We start from the raw sequence: 18,331 nt of genomic DNA, 5'->3' as shown, positions 1-18,331 counted from the left end.
ATGTAGAAGAACGCAATTACATTTTTTTATATTGCTTTCTGTTCTCTAAATATTCAACTCACCATCTGTATGATGCAGTCTATAAACCTGACTCTCCTGCAAAAGATTATGAAAAAAGAATGGAAAGTGGAATAAAAAAATTGCATTCTTCTACATATTTCTTCTGCATTTTGTGTTGAGATTTTTTATTCTTCTGTGGTCGTTATTTTGTTTGCCCGGACTTCCCCCTTTAAATAAACTAGTTGATGTTAAAATAGAGTTGACAAAACAACACGTTTACTTATGATGTTGTAAACTTTCGTACTTTAAAAACATTTAACAGGACACTGCCGTGATAACTGTGAGCACTGTGCACTGTTCATTGGACCGTATTGCAGTTTTGATATGACAGCAAGGGGTACTAGTCACTACAATCTGACCATGATGCGACCTAATTTGCATGTTAGGCATACAGACGAAAACATACATTTGGTAACATTGATGTTTGATAATGTAATGTTGATGACCCAATTAGATTATTTCTCAAAACTAAAAACGTAACTTTTCAGCACACGCAACAGTATTTGTCACATGAAACATTAAGTACATGGATACGCATGCGCAGCGATTGTTATCGTACGTACCAAAACAAATATACACATGCATATTAGAAAATATTCTGTGTACTGAAAACTATTTAGTTCATGATAAATTAAAGTGGGAGAGTCGTCACCTGCGCATGCGTCAGATGGCCTTAGCGTGTCACTGTTTACAAACAAGCGTCTACACATGAGCTTTTGCATTTTTATCGTGTGTTGTTATCGTCACGTCGCTTGGGATTCAATTCCTGCGCGTGCGCAGGTGACGACCCTCCCGCTTTAAGTAAATTCATCAACATGCATTATCAAACAGCAATTTAAAATTTGTTTTAAATTGTTGCCTAGCAACGTTCCTCTTTAATTTATAACTGGTTGCTATGTGTACATTCTCGGGCATGCGCAGTTATCATGGAAACAGTCTACTTTTAAGATAGAGATGCAGTTTACCTGACAGGTATTTTAATTAGTTAATTAGGAAACCAAGATGACCTTCCTTGTTCACAAAACTATATATTTTCGGAAAGTTTATTGTATGAGTTTTAAAATTTTGTTCCATGAACACTGGTTTGAATTATGTACAAAAATGTGTTTTTTTTGGTCAAAAGTGATTAAAAAAATTAGCTTCTAAACCATGCTTCTGTTTTCTGTCAAAATTGGTTTATGGGTACATCTGTTTACTATGAAGAAAGTGCCGTCTTGAAAACTGTCTCAAATTTCACTACTTCAAGTTTATGCATAAAATAACATATATGCTAATTGTCTGTACGATTGTTGTAACACTGTTCAACTAAAAACAATGCCCCGACGGCGTTTTGAAGATAAACACATTGTCAATCATTTGTGAAAATTTCAAAACAAAAGGTCAAAGCGTCTAGGAGCTATTTTTTTTAAAGTTCTGGGATGTACACTAAAAAGAAGCTGAGATAATTGCTAATTTGCATAACAATTTACTCAGTAAGAAGTTTGCTAATGCTCATAATTAAAATGGCTGTAACAGTTCCAAATTTAAATGCATTATCGTTTTGTTAAAAGTTAAATATAGTGCATAATATGGAGATCTCGTCATTTCTTTTTTTCACCATGTTTCTTTTTTAACAGTCTATAGCCAAGACTGTTTGAATAATAAAAAGCAAAAAAAAAAAAACAATTTCACTCCCAAGTGCCCACGAACCTGCATCTCTACCTTAAATGATCTATCTCTTTGACAAAGTTACGAGGTTTTCTCATTCAAATTATTGTGTAAATATTGCATATAAACAGAAAAGGGCAAAACTTGTACATTGTATATAAAAGAAGATGAATTATGTGACAGTGCGAATAGGTCGTGTGTTGAAGGTCTCATTAAAATCACACGAGAAAGCGCGAGACAAACAATAACATAGTATAAAATGAAATACCAACTCAGAAACAAAAATGCCTATCCGCATTAATATAAATGATATGCAAATCTTAATCAGTGTGTCCAAATACAGGGGTATTATCAAACTCCTGGATGTAGCATAATTCCAATTTCGGAGGTAATTTCAATCAGATACTTCTACTGTAAACTCCGATTTCAATGAGATTTTCGTACGTACGTAATGCCCTGATTGTGATTGGATAAACGACGTTGGGACGAGTTCAAATGTAACGATTCAGCAGCAAAAAGTACTATACGCTACTTTGGCAGTAGAATGTTCTATGAATGGCCCTAAAGGTCACACATCCTGGTTCTTTCGTGCATTATAACACCAATAATTTTTGTTATTATAAATTTGTAATATATATTTGTTTTTTAATTCAATTGTTTTTGGGAGGAAATAACGGAGAAATTCACATAGATGGAGATTTTTTACCTCCTAAATATACCAGGATATGTGACTTGTTGGAGGTTACTGTCTATAACCTAATATTCCTACAAAGGTTTATCTTGGATATAATCTTTGGTACTACATCAAAACTAATATCGAGAATAAATGTATTTTTTTAATAATTGAATGATATATCATGGAATAAAATATATTAATAAGCTCATGTTACGTTTCATCTTGTGCTATAAGACAAATATAATCATGATGCAGTGGATATTTCTGACTTACATTGCGTCCCAAGCCTCGCTTTCAGGCCCACTTGGAGACTTGAAACACAAATAGTCAGCAATGGTCGAGGCATGATAAAGATGATTCGATTTATCCTCAGGCCGATCTTCGACAGAGGAATATTGCTTCCGAATACCCTTACTTAATCAAAATCGCCTATCATCAAATGTGGACAGCACATTATTAAGCATGGAAATGTCCTCCAAAATATTTCGCGTTTGTCGAATCCCACGCGATGTTTGACGCCACTACGACGCTATGATCTTTGTTTGTCCTGTTTTTACGTTCGATTTCACGCATAACGCGTGATTCTCGCAATGAACGGAAAATGGTCTATTCGAAAATACTTATTTTATGCTAATGAGTTATAATGCTGCAGTAATACGCCTTGTCTCTTTCCCGTGCTCCAATCAGGAAGTAGCTGTGGCTCCATAGCTTTTCGTTTGTCGGTCTTTAGCCTTTGTGATGGTATTTTGATATTTTTTGAACATCAGGATTTGTTATCAACACACGCAGCTATGATTCCTCTCACAGACGTGCGACGCCAAATTGCATCGCAAATAAAAGTAAACAAAAGCGGAAAATTGTCTTGCACCACACCATCGAAACTAACGCCAATCAACATTATGTTTATTTAATTCTCACCAAAGCCAAGACCGTGACAAAAAAACATTAGTTTGATGTTCTTGTTCCCGGGATTTAGTGCTCCAGACCACGCGCGGCGTAACTCCGGTGGCAGCCATTCTCTTCAGATCAAAAGAGGACAATATAACGTCACTGATGAAGCTATTCCCGATAACTTGTGGATACTCCCGCGTAAAGCGAACATGTCGTATACGTCAGATGCATGCGTATACTGCCCACATTTTTTGAGAGAAATGTACAAATAAATGTCTTTCCATGCATGTAGGATGCAGGAAAAAATCAACAACAGCAGTAAATACCAAGAAGTCAATAGCAACAGACGACCATTTCTTGGAGTTTTCAAGTTAGCTGTTCCACTTTCCGAGGAAAGTTCTGATACAGTGGCGTCATTTGGCCAAGTAATTTTGTTCTCGTTCGACCTCAATAAAACGGTTGTCACTAGAGTTACGTATGGTTTAGCGAGCTAAATTCCTGTAAAAACAACTTCAAACAGACATTTTTTGTCACGGTTTTAGCGCAGGTGAATGTTTACTATCGATTGATGATAGTTTCGGTGGCGTGATATATGGAAGGGTGTACTTTTATCGACTGTTATTTGCGATGTTATTTGGCGTCATACGTTTGGGTTACAAAAATCTATGGGAAGAACCATAGCTCTTCTGTGTCGATAAAAATCCTGAAAATAATAAGTTTAAAGAGACAAAATATATCAACAATCACCAAAAATACCATAAACAAATTAACTTACTTATTTCAGTAACCAAATAACAAATAATTAACGTTTCGCGTGTAAATCGTGATTAGTTTTTTCTGATCTGCACATGGGGTCGATAACAAAATGAGTTGCGTAACAAACGAACGCTATGGCCCCACGAGAACCAAAAACTCACAAAATTATCTTCTTACCGCACACCTGTACGATAACTACCACTAACTACCCAGTATGCTTGTGTTTACGCCCCATGAAGTTCGTTGGAATTACACCGTACACACGATTCCTAGCCGGTCTGTTTTCGTGTCAATATGTAAATTAAGAATTCTTTCATTCACTCATCAAAGATATTTGAATATCAAAATTAACATATTGTACCCCAGGTGTGCCTTCTCCCGCAAGCAGGGCACGCTGACTGATTTCAAAGGCAAGATCAAAATCAAATAGGTGAGTGTAAGAAGCGATCATCGCAAATGAATTGTATCATCTCCGGGGATTAACGTGATAATGACCTTGTTTACGCTGTTCGATTTGTATCGGAATGCGGACTCGGACCATGTTGACAATTATGTAATTCGTCGAGCCAACACAGTTTTGGTGGACACTTATCAAAGGTCTGGCATATACACACATCGTTTTAGATCTTGCGTATATGGCGCTCTTTAGCTGAAATGAAACTTCAGTGTCAGAGTCTTGTTATCATATCAGGTGCCTTTTCAATGGAGTTGTAATTTTTCATGAAGATTAGACGCATTTTGATTGCAAATTTTTCGATTCACGAAATTTGATGTGATCATAACGATATCAGCAGCAACCATACTCATGAATGATCAATCCTCTGCAACTTTCGTCTTTTATTTACAGGATAGTCTGTAGTCGCGGCCCAGATCGCGGCCCAGATCGCGGCCTGCTCGGAACATTAACACTGTAACCACAACGTATGCGCTATTGATTAGCGATGAGTATTCGCGACTGGTTCATTATTAAGGTGTTCTGCGTTGCCGTCGTAGCACTGGCTTTCCCTTCGCCAATTCGTGCTATGCCCATCAGATACACCAAGTTACTGTCTTCGTCGCGTATACTAGAGGCGCCTCTCTACCGAATGAACACGGGGACTGGACGGAGCATTCCCGGAGAATATATTGTAAAACTTAAAGTAAGTGGATTATACTTCAAAGAAGAACTTAGTGCATGAAACATATGCACAGTCTTCTGTAGGGCAAATCGTATCTATAAAGGCTGTTACTTCAATGTGAATACATCATAAATTAATAGTACGTACAAGCAATTCGAGACACAATAATTTTGAATACAAATAATGAGGTTAAAATAATTAATTATCCATATCAATGCTATGAATAAAGTAATTTAATGAAACGCCACTAAAGCGACTAGAGATTCATATCAAACCGTAAAATTTTGAAAGAATAGTACGAATAACTTAACTTAACTAACTTAAAGATCTGCTCACCAGCCTCTTACTAGGGGGTCCAACGGCATGCTCTCCCTTAAAAAAATGTCACAAAGGGTTTCAGCTTGGAGGGGCGACGAGATCTGCTTATGTTGACTCCAAACAGAATTGTCATCTTCTGTTCAACAGTTTAACTCGGTTGCCCTGGAGATTGACGATGCATTCATGCCACAGACAAGCCCAATCGACTTCTGTACAGTGTGCTTCTTAATATTGATATCAATTGAAGTAAATTGAAGTCTATATTTTTTAAAATAGTTGTTCATGGCCACCGAGTTTACATCGATTTCCCAAAAAACAGAAATGTATATAAACAGCTTCTTAAATCAACTCGCAAGTACAAAACAGCAAACAAGTGACAAATACATTATACATGGTCAAAACAATGAAGAAGCGGTGTCAGGTGTTTCAAAAGAATGAGAACACCCTGACGCAAAGTCGACATCAAACCGTGTTGTAATGTAACTCCTCGACGCATATCGAATACGTTTTTTTTCAGAGTGATATTAGTGACGACGATGTGAACAAGTTTGAGAGAACTTTCAGCAAAATATGTAAGAAAAAGGGTCTACGCTTGGACGTGAAATTCAACCTGACCAAAGTTATGAAAGGATTCACTGCAAAGATGTCACCTGACGCTGTGAGTATCGTAAGTATTCTTTTTTAACTTTTCTACATTGTTGATGTTTGATTCGTTAGCTGTATGTTTAAAATATCATTATTGAAGGTGATGTGTCAATGTCTGCTTTCACGGGCTCGATGCGGAGGATATGTTTGGATCAAGCTCAAACAACATTTGTTTACTAAGCATAAACACGTAGATTTTCAATGTTTCTGTACGATGTAGCTAAGATGGATGGACGAGGTTGATTTTGTAGAAGAAGACTCTGTTGTTTCATTGGATTCTATTCCATGGGGATTGGACAGAATTGACCAGACTCATCTTCCATTGGACAACGTCTATGATCCGAGTCCTCTAGGTAACTAGCATTTACATAATTATTAGACCAGATGTGGGAGAAAAACAACAAGAACAGAAAATTCTTTGGCGACTTGCAATTCACCACTGAGAAAAAATAATATTTATATATGAGTACTGCTGGATTAAAACACACAGATTTATTGTAGTGTAATATTATGATATAATATGTGTTTACAATACCAATAGCCACTGTTTGTTTACATGAATTTTAGCAGATGATAATTAATAAGCAACATTACATTACTTAATACTCGCGATTATTGTGTGTGATCTTTAAAATTAAGGCCGCCTGTACTAGTTAATAATATTTGATCTAGCAGTTGTGTGGCTAGCACCTTTCTACTATAATCGTACAACCTATGGTTCTCCTTTTTCATTCCACTGCAATATTTGACTGCAAGGCAGACCTTTCTTCCCCACTCACCCTTCCCTTCACAAGGAAAACAGCTAGGGAAATCTTTTGTTGGTATGGTGGATGTTCTGGTATGTTAATGACATAGTCCCCGTTGGAATTAGGGAAACTGTTATTCGGACCAAAAACATAGTGAAAAAAATGCTGGTCTAGTGTCAACAGAAATTATAAGATGTATTAAATTACTTTCAAAATCGAAATATATGGCCAGAAATTAAACAGGATATGCTATTCATGCATTTTTCGTATCCAACTGATTTTTCTTTGGGCTCATGTACAGAGAAATAGAAGTATGGCCAAAAATGCAAGTTTGCAGGGAGTCAACCATCTTTGACCCGATTGTATAATAACATGTATAATTAGAAGAGAAGAAAAACAATACATTTTGAAATAAACAAGATGGCTGCCAGTTGGTCATTTTGGATTTGAACACGAAACAAATCATCAAGGACATGTATCTCAACATGTATAATGTCTGTATCAAATTTGAACAAAAACAAACAAATCCTTTCGAACAAACCACATTTTTCAAAAAACAAGATGGATGACATTCGGCCATCTTTGATCTGATTATGGAACAAACTGATATGAACATGTTTTCCTATATGTATGGTGGATGTGCCAAACATAAATGAAAATGATTTAACAGCCTTGGAAGCTATAGTAGTATGGTCAAATAGCAAGATGGCTACCAGTCGAGCCTTTTATTGCAATTATTACTAGAATTCGTTAGACCAGTAAAGTTTGGCCGAATCTCTGATCAGTGTTATAAAAAAAGTGTATATCTAGAGTATATAATATAAAATGATGGTATTGTACATGTGTACCACGTATTTTAAAGAATTCACACGATTCGACACTCATAAATGTGCCGGTAAAATTGTGTATGTATCACCCTAATGTGGTACATATACAGTATCATACATTGTTCTCTTCTCAATGAGAGCTGAGCTAACTGATTGAAGTAGAAAAGTTCTAAGCTGTGTAGTAGAACATCAATTAGTATATATATATATATATATATATATATATATATATATATATATATATATATATATATATATATATATATATATATATATATATTTTTTAATAGATGTACTATCCTTACACTTAGAAGGGGGAGGGTCAAAATTGTTCATGCACCATTCAAGGAGGTCAACAAATTTCATGCAAATGTTTGTGAAAGGTCATGTATTTTTATGTACGCGACTTTCAAAAAACACCGGCCTATTCCCCTCGTTCTTTCTGTCCAGTTCCTAACTCAATTTGGATTCGCATTTTGCAGGTGACGGATCCAACGTTCACGTGTTTGTCCTGGACACCGGCATCCACTTCAGCCACTTGGAATTTGAAGGAAGGGCAAGCAATTTTTTCGACGTCATAAATCCGGATTCAGACCAGTCTGTAAGATTGATTTCCATATGAATACATAATAAGTTTATTCGAACACGTTGACCTCGAGTTCATTTGAATATGTTAATATGGGTATAGTGTATGTGACCCACTTGCTATGGAAAATACATTCTGAGAGAAGAGAAAAAAAACTTCTGTGTTTTGTCTAGTCGAAACAAATTCAGATAAACTAATAATTCTGTGAACTAAATTTTGAGCAGGTCTCGACACTTATTCGTGTATTCGGGGTTCGATGAACATCATCACATGTTGGCGAATTTTCGTGATTTGTTTTTCATTTTGGTCGTATACGTTCAATGTTATGCTCCAAACAGGGAAACGACTGTCATGGTCACGGCACTCACTGTGCTGCTATTGTTGGTGGTAAACATGTCGGAGTCGCACCTGGCGTAACACTGCATTCCGTACGCACTCTGAGATGTAATGGACAGGGGAGTGCCAGCAATACAATCGAAGGTAAGTTGCATCTATCAGCTGTACCAGACACGATAATCAGCGTGTATTACCGCGGTGCACAGTCAGCTGTACCAGACACGATAATCAGCGTGTATTACCGCGGTGCACAGTCAGCTGTACCAGACACGATAATCAGCGTGTATTACCGCGGTGCACAGTCAGCTGTACCAGACACGATAATCAGCGTGTATTACCGCGGTGCACAGTCAGCTGTACCAGACACGATAATCAGCGTGTATTACCGCGGTGCACAGTCAGCTGTACCAGACACGATAATCAGCGTGTGTTACCGCGGTGCACAGTCAGCTGTACCAGACACGATAATCAGCGTGTATTACCGCGGTGCACAGTCAGCTGTACCAGACACGATAATCAGCGTGTATTACCGCGGTGCACAGTCAGCTGTACCAGACACGATAATCAGCGTGTATTACCGCGGTGCACAGTCAGCTGTACCAGACACGATAATCAGCGTGTGTTACCGCGGTGCACAGTCAGCTGTACCAGACACGATAATCAGCGTGTATTACCGCGGTGCACAGTCAGCTGTACCAGACACGATAATCAGCGTGTGTTACCGCGGTGCACAGTCAGCTAGCTGTACCAGACACGATAATCAGCGTGTGTTACCGCGGTGCACAGTCAGCTGTACCAGACACGATAATCAGCGTGTATTACCGCGGTGCACAGTCAGCTGTACCAGACACGATAATCAGCGTGTATTACCGCGGTGCACAGTCAGCTGTACCAGACACGATAATCAGCGTGTATTACCGCGGTGCACAGTCAGCTGTACCAGACACGATAATCAGCGTGTATTACCGCGGTGCACAGTCAGCTGTACCAGACACGATAATCAGCGTGTATTACCGCGGTGCACGGTCAGCTGTACCAGACACGATAATCAGCGTGTATTACCGCGGTGCACAGTCAGCTGTACCAGACACGATAATCAGCGTGTATTACCGCGGTGCACAGTCAGCTGTACCAGACACGATAATCAGCGTGTGTTACCGCGGTGCACAGTCAGCTGTACCAGACACGATAATCAGCGTGTATTACCGCGGTGCACAGTCAGCTGTACCAGACACGATAATCAGCGTGTATTACCGCGGTGCACAGTCAGCTGTACCAGACACGATAATCAGCGTGTGTTACCGCGGTGCACAGTCAGCTGTACCAGACACGATAATCAGCGTGTATTACCGCGGTGAACAGTCAGCTGTATCAGACACGATAATCAGCGTGTATTACCGCGGTGCACAGTCAGCTGTACCAGACACGATAATCAGCGTGTATTACCGCGGTGCACAGTCAGCTGGCGCATACGTGATAATCAGCGTGTATTACCGCGGTGCACAGTCAGCTGTACCAGACACGATAATCAGCGTGTATTACCGCGGTGCACAGTCAGCTGGCGCATACGTGATAATCAGCGTGTATTACCGCGGTGCACAGTCAGCTGTATCAGACACGATAATCAGCGTGTGTTACCGCGGTACACGGTCAGCTGTACCAGACACGATAATCAGCGTGTATTACCGCGGTACACAGTCAGCTGTACCAGACACGATAATCAGCGTGTATTACCGCGGTGCACAGTCAGCTGTACCAGACACGATAATCAGCGTGTATTACCGCGGTGCACAGTCAGCTGGCGCATACGTGATAATAAAATAAATACGATATTTACTATATGGGGGCCGCCATCTTGAATGACGCATAAAACTAAACAAATCTCTTATTTAGTTTGATGCGTCATTCAAGATGGCGGCCCCCATATAGTAAATATCGTATTTATTTTATTATCACGTGTGCGCCAGCTGACTGTGCCGCGGTGTATGTTTACTTGACGACACTCAAAAAAAGATTTTTCACCACAGGAATGGAAGAAATCGCCTATTCCGGTCTCAAACCCGGCGTGGTATCGTTATCTGTTGGTAGTGGCCATTCGGCGGCGTTAAACCAAGCAGCAACAAGTCTAGTTAATGCCGGTTACATCGTTGTGGCTGCCGCTGGAAATACAGGAACGGACGCTTGTGGTCGTTCTCCGGGGTCAGCCGAAGCGGTAAGCCCCCGACGACATCATCGCACGTTGAAACATTATTGCTTTTCGAGTATACTAAATAGACTCTAGAGATCTCATCTGAGGTTCATTGTATGCTACAAAAATTCGCCACACAATCTCAGTCGATGACGAGTTCTTGACGGCCAATCTCGCGAGTGTTGTGTATTGGATGAGATTTCCATCCACACTGCGGACGAATCACTTGAAAGTTACGGCAACTGCACTAGTAACGTTACATATTTTTTTACGTTACTTCTTTCTCACGATAGGTCATAACGGTAGGTGCTACGAACAAATCCGACAAACTAGCGTACTACTCGAACTACGGTGACTGCGTGGATGTCCTGGCGCCTGGCTCCAGGATATATAGCGCCACCTACAGGGAGCACGACAACAATCGGTACAAAAGGTTGAGTGGCACGTCCATGGCCGCACCCCATGTTGCAGGTAAGTGCATTTACGATCGTTTTCGTCATAGTAACACCTCTCGGAAACCCAATCTTCATAGGTGAACGACTACAGATATAAACACTATCTGTCCCTTGAAAGGCTCTCAATTGCACTCACTACGTCATTTCAATGCCCGTACTGCCAATGATATGGATTATTTAATTGATGACAGCATAGATCATATTCCAATTGATGATGATCAATACAAGATAGATAAGTTCAATATAAAACGAAAGTCAAAAGATAATATTAAAAATAGTTTTGGCAGAGGACTACTAGAGCTATGTTGTGATCAGTCTGTTCACTTTTTAAATGGTAGAGTTGGGAAAGATATGTGTGGGGGAATATACATGCATAGCAAACCGGGGAGTTAGTGTTGGGGATCATGTGTTAGCATCTAGTTCTTTATTTCAATATATTGTTGATTTTAGTGTTGGAGAATAAAGTATTTCTGACCATTTCCCGATTGGATGAAAATTTTGAACAGTTTTGTAGTTATGTATTTTATCAATGGGATAAAGAAATGTCTGATATTTTTATCAGAAATTTATTGTCCAATGAGGGAAGGGAAAGGTCACAAGCAGTCATAAACTTCAGGACAGATGACATAAACGATGTAATTAAGAAATTTTAAAATTTCGATTTTAAAAAAATGTAATAAAGGGGTGGGAGAGAGATCGAATAATCAATCCACCTTGTTTAAAACACAGTGTGAGATGCTATACTTTTTGCAGATAATCATGATATTTGGAAACACACAGAGACCAACTATTACACCTTCTGAGTGGGTTAACCACTTTCAAATGCTTCACAATCCAATATTTGACAACTCTGTTTTTGACAATACTGTGAAAGAATACCTGACAAATTTGGATTTTTCTTTTCAAGACCCAATATTAGGTGAACTAAATGGGACTATATCAGAAGATGAAATTATGAAAGCATTAATTGAATTGAAACCTGGGAAATCACCAGGACCAGATGGTATTGCAAATGAATTTTACAGGTGTTCAAAGAATGCCCTTATTCCAGTTTTGAAATTTGCTGTTAATGCAATATTTGACGCAGGTATTTTTCCAGAGGAATGGGCTAAAGGATTTATCGTTCCTTTAAATAAAAAAGGTAAAATAAATGACCGCCAAAATTACAGAGGAATCACGTTACTAAACTCCATAAGTAAAATTTGTACGTACATTTTGAATAAAAGTTGGCAGACTCTATTGGGTGTGTCACAGAGTTCCAAGCAGGTTTTAGAAAGGGTCATTGTACTGTTGACAATATTTTTACTCTTTATGTTATGGTACAGAAATATTTAGGACAAGTCATTGTCAATGACACGTCCCCGTTCCGTTCATATTTGAGTGACATATACATTCAAAGCAGATCATGACCGAAATGCACTTGCATATGAACAACACATTGTACTAAGTCTGAACAAAATCCATCCATGCATGACTGAGATCCGGTTCCGGAATTGTGAAAATACGTGATTTTGATGCATTTTCGGCCTTAAAATGGCCATCATTCAGCTACTGTTAAGCGGACCATGAAACAAATGCACATATCTATTTGTGACATGATGTACCATGTGTGTGTGAAGTTTGAACTTGATCAATCCAGACATGTCTTGGATACGGATCCAGAACTGAATTCTTTAACAAAATGGCCGCCAGTCGGCCATTTCGAACTTGATCCGAAAAAAAAGACGTGCATCAAGGTCCTCTTATGTTTAATGTATGTACCAAATTTGAACAAAATCCGTCCATGCATAACTGAGATCCGGGTCCGGAATGGTGAAAATGTGCGATTTCAATGCATTTTCGGCCTTAAAGCGCTCCATTTGGATATCGTTAATAAGATCATGAAACAAATGCACATACATATTTGTGACATGATGTACCTTGTGTGTGTGAAGTTTGAACTTGATCAATCCAGACATGTCTCGGATACGGATCCAGAACTGAATTCTTTAAAACAAAATGGCCGCCAGTCGGCCATTTCGATTTTGATCCGAAAAATAAAATGACGTGCATCAAGGTCCTATTATGTTTAATGTTTGTACCAAATTTGAACGAAATCCGTCCATGCATAACTGAGATCTGGGTCCGGAATGGTGAAAATGTGCGATTTCAATGCATTTTCGGCGTTAAAGCGGCCGCCATTTAGCTATCGTTAATGAGATCATGAAACAAATGCACATACATATTTGTGACATGATGTACCTTGTGTGTGTGAAGTTTGAACTCGATCAATCTAAGCACGTCTCAGATACGGATCCAGAACTGAATTCTTTCAAACAAAATGGCCGCCAGTCGGCCATTTCAAACCCGATCCGAAAAAAAAAATGACGTGCATCAAGGTCCTATTATGTTTAATGTATGTATCAAAATTGAACAAAATCCGTCCATGCATAACTGAGAGCCGGGTTCGGAATGGTGAAAATGTGCGATTTTGATGCGTTTTCGGCCTTAAAATGGCCGCTATTCGGCTATCGTTAATCGGATCATGAAAAAAAATGCATGTGCATATGTTCCATATAATGTGTGATGTATGAGTGAAGTTTGAACTTAATCGGTCCATGCATGTTCGAGATACAGGTGATCACGGACGCACACAGGGCAAAACATAAGTCCCCGTTTTCGGACTACGTCCGAACTGGGACTAAAAATCAAAAGGACGGTTCTACTGTGTGTTTGTAGACTTCAGCAAGGCGTTTGATTCAGTTAATCACAACTTACTGATGTATAGACTTTGCATTGATGGCGTTGGTGGGAAAATGTTGAATATTTTAAAATCTATGTATAAAGAAGTCAAATCATGTGTGAAGTGCCAGTCTGGTATTACAAATTATTTCCCATGTAATGCGGGTGTAAGACAAGGGTGTATGCTTCGCCCCTTTTTGTTCTCACTTTTTATAAATGAACTATTAAATAGAGTGCTTGAAAATTCAGGGTACCGGGGAATGCAAATTACACAAGAGTTGATTAATTTATTCTCACTCTTGTATTTTGATGATGTTGCGATATTTAGTGACTCCCCTATTGGGCTGCAGAGACTTTTGGCAATATTAGACTCTTTTTGCTCAACTTGAAAAATGGCAGTAAATATGACTAAAACACAAATTATAATTTGTAGACGTGGGGATAATTAAAAAGGAGTGAAAAATGGTTTCTAAATGGCAATCCTGTAAATACCGTTGGGTACTATAAATATTTGGGTTTACTTATTTCAAGTAGAAACACTTGGGGGGGGGGAGCAGTACCAACGCTTACACAGCAAGCACGAAAGGTCATGTACACAATTGTTCGTATAATAAGAAAAAACTGGGAGCTTATTTGATAGTATAGTTTTGCCGGTTTTAAGCTATGGGGCTGAAATATGGGGCATAGTAAATACCAAATGATGGAAAGAGTACAGCTAAACTATTTGTGGGGGTAAATTCATCAACACCCGATGAAGTAGTTTTGGGAGCATGTGGCAGGTTTCCAATTTTCTTGCATACATATAAGAAATGTCTCGAATACTGGTTTAAACTACTAAAAATGTCTCAAACTAGAGTCACGAGACTAGCATATGATTTGGCTATTTCACTTGATAATAATGATAGGGAAAAAAACTAAGTAAAATATATATTATCTGTGCATGGGGTCGGGGAGGTATGGCTATGACAGGGACCAGGAGACTTTGATCCATGTTTACACCTATTTATGACCAGAGCATCTGATATATTTAAGCATGATTGGGGGGGGGGGGGGTGTTGTCTCAAAAGAAAAGCTGCGGACATATCGAAATATCAAAACTTCATTTCACCCAGAAGTATATTTGTATTGTCTAGAAACTGATACTAGTAAATTAAAAAGGGCTCTTGCTTGTATCAGGTGCTCTAGTCATAGGCTAGAAATAGAACAGGGCAGATTTATGGGACTGGATGTAGAACAGAGAATATGTAAAATATGTGAATCCCTTGAAATAGAGGATGAATTCCACTTTGTTTTAAGAACTAATAAAGATTCATATGTACTACGTCATAAAAGCGACCCGTCGCTAGAGGGCGAAACATATAAGAGAGGTCACAGTGTTGTACCTGTTGATGTCGCTCTATATTATCATATAACATCGGTTTCTTCTCGTGTTCCAGGAGTGGCGGCATTATTGCTTCAACGTGATGCAACCCTAAACCAGGCTCAGGTGAAGGATTTATTGGTAAATATGGCCGAAGTCGACCTTATTGATCTGAGTAAACTTACGCCGACACAGCGATCTTCAATGCCAAACTTGCTTCTCAATGTCCACATTTCAACCGAGAGGTGACCTTGCCACTTGCTTTCTCGCACGTACAGTGTGTATATTTGCGCTTGGTTTGTGCGCCATCACGCGGTAGAACTTAATGTTGAAGCATAGTTTGCCACAAGAGGGCGTCAATGAGTTTCATCACAATGTTATTAATAAATTTAAATTGAATTGGTGGTTTATTTTTTCTCTTTGCGTGCATGTGCATTGGAATTTGTATATACATATAAATTCCTTCTAGTTGTGTCTCTATATATTTGTTTGTGAGCATATAGATCATCGGGCTTGTTTTACGTTTCGGGTACGTGCACGTACACGTACATGAACCGTTGCTCTCACCCGAAGGAAAAATAACTGTGATGTTCGCTGAATTATTAAATATTATTATACAACTATCACCGTAACGCCATAAGTTACAGCGTGCCCAATCTGATTAAAATCTGATGTAGTGTACGGGCTTTAATTATTTTGGCTATAAACTTATTTTAATTTTATTTTTTATTACTTTTGTTATTAATGCCCTTTTATTTTATTATTTTACTTTGATTTTGATTTTGTGATTTTTTTTAATTCCGCCCTACCTACATCTGAACCGATGCCTATGTAACGAGATTTCAACGAGACCCACTATCGACGATTTTAGTCAACGAATCACAGACCTCCTTCTATAGCGCACATGATGGCGTCACCGGGCAGAGTCTGATGGCAAACACACTCAAATAAAATGGCGGATTATACCGACCGAGAAAAACACGGCTTTTCGGTAAGTTTATCATTGTCAAATGCAACGAAAGTCATTTTTATGTTAATATTGTGGCTCGAATGGTTCGATTTTAGATCGTTATTTTGCATAGTTATTCTGGGAGTGACGATTTTGTTTCCACCGGTTCGACCGAACACCAGTGTCTTTTTCCAGTCGCCTGCCCTGGAGACGGGTGATGTTTTGTTGACGATCGGGCCAAAATCGTCTACGATATTGAAGCCGTAAATATTCATCAAATTGTATCAACATTTTGTACATTATACAATAACACTTTATTAAAGTAAATGAGCTGATTTGGACTGGAATAATATATTTTTTATTTGGAACACATCGCAATTGATCAGGAAATATTGTTTTGCTCCAATTTTCTGCGTCGATGCCGTGGGCCGGTGACCGCTATACAATTTAAAATCAGTTTGCATTGTTTACTATAGCTGTTTACAGTGTTCTAATCATTACGATTTACTTTTTTTTTGCTTCCATTCTAGATAATTATGCTCAGTGATGTAAAATTGAAGCGATGACTGAATGAACGAACCTTGGCTGGCGAAGATGTATCTGGAAGTGTACACATTTGTTGGAAGTGAAAAAAATATTCAATGAAATGACAAAAATTGTAAAATGCTGTGGAATTTCTTTTGCAAATAAAAATATACTAGCAATTTTCTATTAATGGTTTATTCAAGTGGGCAAAATATAAATGTACAGAAGAATTGCCCGTATACACTGAAAAGTAAGCAACCGACAGCCTGTATAAAAGGGGGACTGTGATTGGCTGTTACTTACGCGAGATTTGAACGGGACTTACATAGGCGTCGGATCAGATGTAGGTAGGGCGGAATTAAAAAAATCAAAATCAAAGTAAAATAATAAAATAAAAGGGCATTAATAACAAAAGTAAAAAAAATAAAATTAAAACAAGTTTATAGCCAAAATAATTAAAGCCCGTACACTACATCAGATTTTAATCAGATTGCAGCGTGCCGAAATTTTGTGATATTGCACTGGGTATTTTCATCCTACCACATCGGGAAATGCGAATTCCAAATATGGAACGATTACGTGCAAGATGCATCTTTGGGAGAAACTTGGAAAAGATGTATAATAATAAGTTTATTACGAGGATGCCGAATGGTGCATACTTTTCGGTATCCTCGTAATAATCTCATAATGTGCGTTGCCCATTAATGAAAAGCTGTGTTTTCATTGGTGCGTCAGTATAACGTGCAGCCATGTTTCCAGGCGATAACTGGACAGCGATTGTGGTCAATGTACGAACATGTTTACAAGAATGTGCCGTGTCCAAGATTTCCCCAAATTAGTACAGATAGTGTAGACAAACAATTCTATTAGCTTGCTTTCTCGCGTCGTTTGCTCGCAAACGTTTTGCGCGTAACTGAAACACTGTACACTTACTACACTGTCGATTTCTTTCTTCTCAACCATTTGCACGTATGTTCGACATGGGGGGGGGATATAATAGAAATAAGGCCGCAATATACTCTTTTCCGAATTCAATATTACGAATTAGAGGGGATTCGCCACCATCAAAATTAAACAAAATCAGTTAAATATGGAGGCTTTTGTTGAAATGCTTATTTGCAAATAAAGATTTATTTTGTCGTGTGATAATGTAAAGCTATGACGTCATCAAAACCTCTAATTCTGATAGCTGAGTTTTATACCATGCAATAATTGATAGTGCGTCGCCTTTAATTCCCTAAATATACGTGTATGTGTCCCTGTCAATAAAATCAACTCGCGGGCGACATTGCAACAGCGAATCACGAGCATTCAGTGAATGACATTTAATTAGTTACGAACACTTGAATCGCGAGCTAGTTGTAAACAAATGACGTCACAGTGCGACAACAGATTTTTTTGTGCTCCAGTTGCTAAATAAGTATAATTAGATTATGTCGTAGGCAAATCTTCACTCGTATCTATATTAAAATACTGGCCTATTATGTTGATTGTTGTTCTCAAGCTTGAGGGGTGGGGTTTGGTTGG

General features: G+C 38.6%; 1 protein-coding gene and 1 long non-coding RNA gene across 2 annotated transcripts; both read left to right on the top strand.

The window, feature by feature from the left end:
* The first annotated feature begins 4,382 nt into the window (after nt 1-4,382).
* Nucleotides 4,383-15,729, top strand: LOC144350417 (uncharacterized). Its single transcript, XM_085507372.1, has 9 exons — nt 4,383-4,460; nt 4,878-5,169; nt 5,984-6,133; nt 6,332-6,464; nt 8,167-8,285; nt 8,609-8,750; nt 10,634-10,818; nt 11,088-11,265; nt 15,407-15,729. Exons 2-9 carry the CDS (start codon nt 4,972-4,974, stop codon nt 15,577-15,579), a joined length of 1,278 nt encoding a protein of 425 aa, XP_085363498.1. The 5' UTR covers nt 4,383-4,460; nt 4,878-4,971; the 3' UTR covers nt 15,580-15,729.
* A 249-nt stretch (nt 15,730-15,978) lies between these two features.
* Nucleotides 15,979-16,983, top strand: LOC146748669 (uncharacterized). Its single transcript, XR_014931437.1, has 2 exons — nt 15,979-16,321; nt 16,810-16,983. It is a non-coding gene; the product is annotated as an uncharacterized LOC146748669 (long non-coding RNA).
* The last annotated feature ends 1,348 nt before the right edge of the window (nt 16,984-18,331 follow it).

The sequence above is a fragment of the Saccoglossus kowalevskii genome, chromosome 2 (genome assembly GCF_978046115.1).
Source record: "Saccoglossus kowalevskii chromosome 2, keSacKowa6.1, whole genome shotgun sequence".
Classification (NCBI taxonomy): Eukaryota; Metazoa; Hemichordata; class Enteropneusta; family Harrimaniidae; genus Saccoglossus; species Saccoglossus kowalevskii.
This window is presented reverse-complemented; position numbering and strand designations above follow the sequence as displayed.

Bases quoted from the DNA above. Each gene is read 5' to 3' on its own strand.
- LOC144350417 (XM_085507372.1), top strand. From the start codon at position 4,972: ATGAGTATTCGCGACTGGTTCATTATTAAGGTGTTCTGCGTTGCCGTC. The intron at 6,134-6,331 runs GTAAGTATTCTT...TGTACGATGTAG, and splicing joins CACCTGACGCTGTGAGTATC to CTAAGATGGATGGACGAGGT. The intron at 8,286-8,608 runs GTAAGATTGATT...TGCTCCAAACAG, and splicing joins ATCCGGATTCAGACCAGTCT to GGAAACGACTGTCATGGTCA.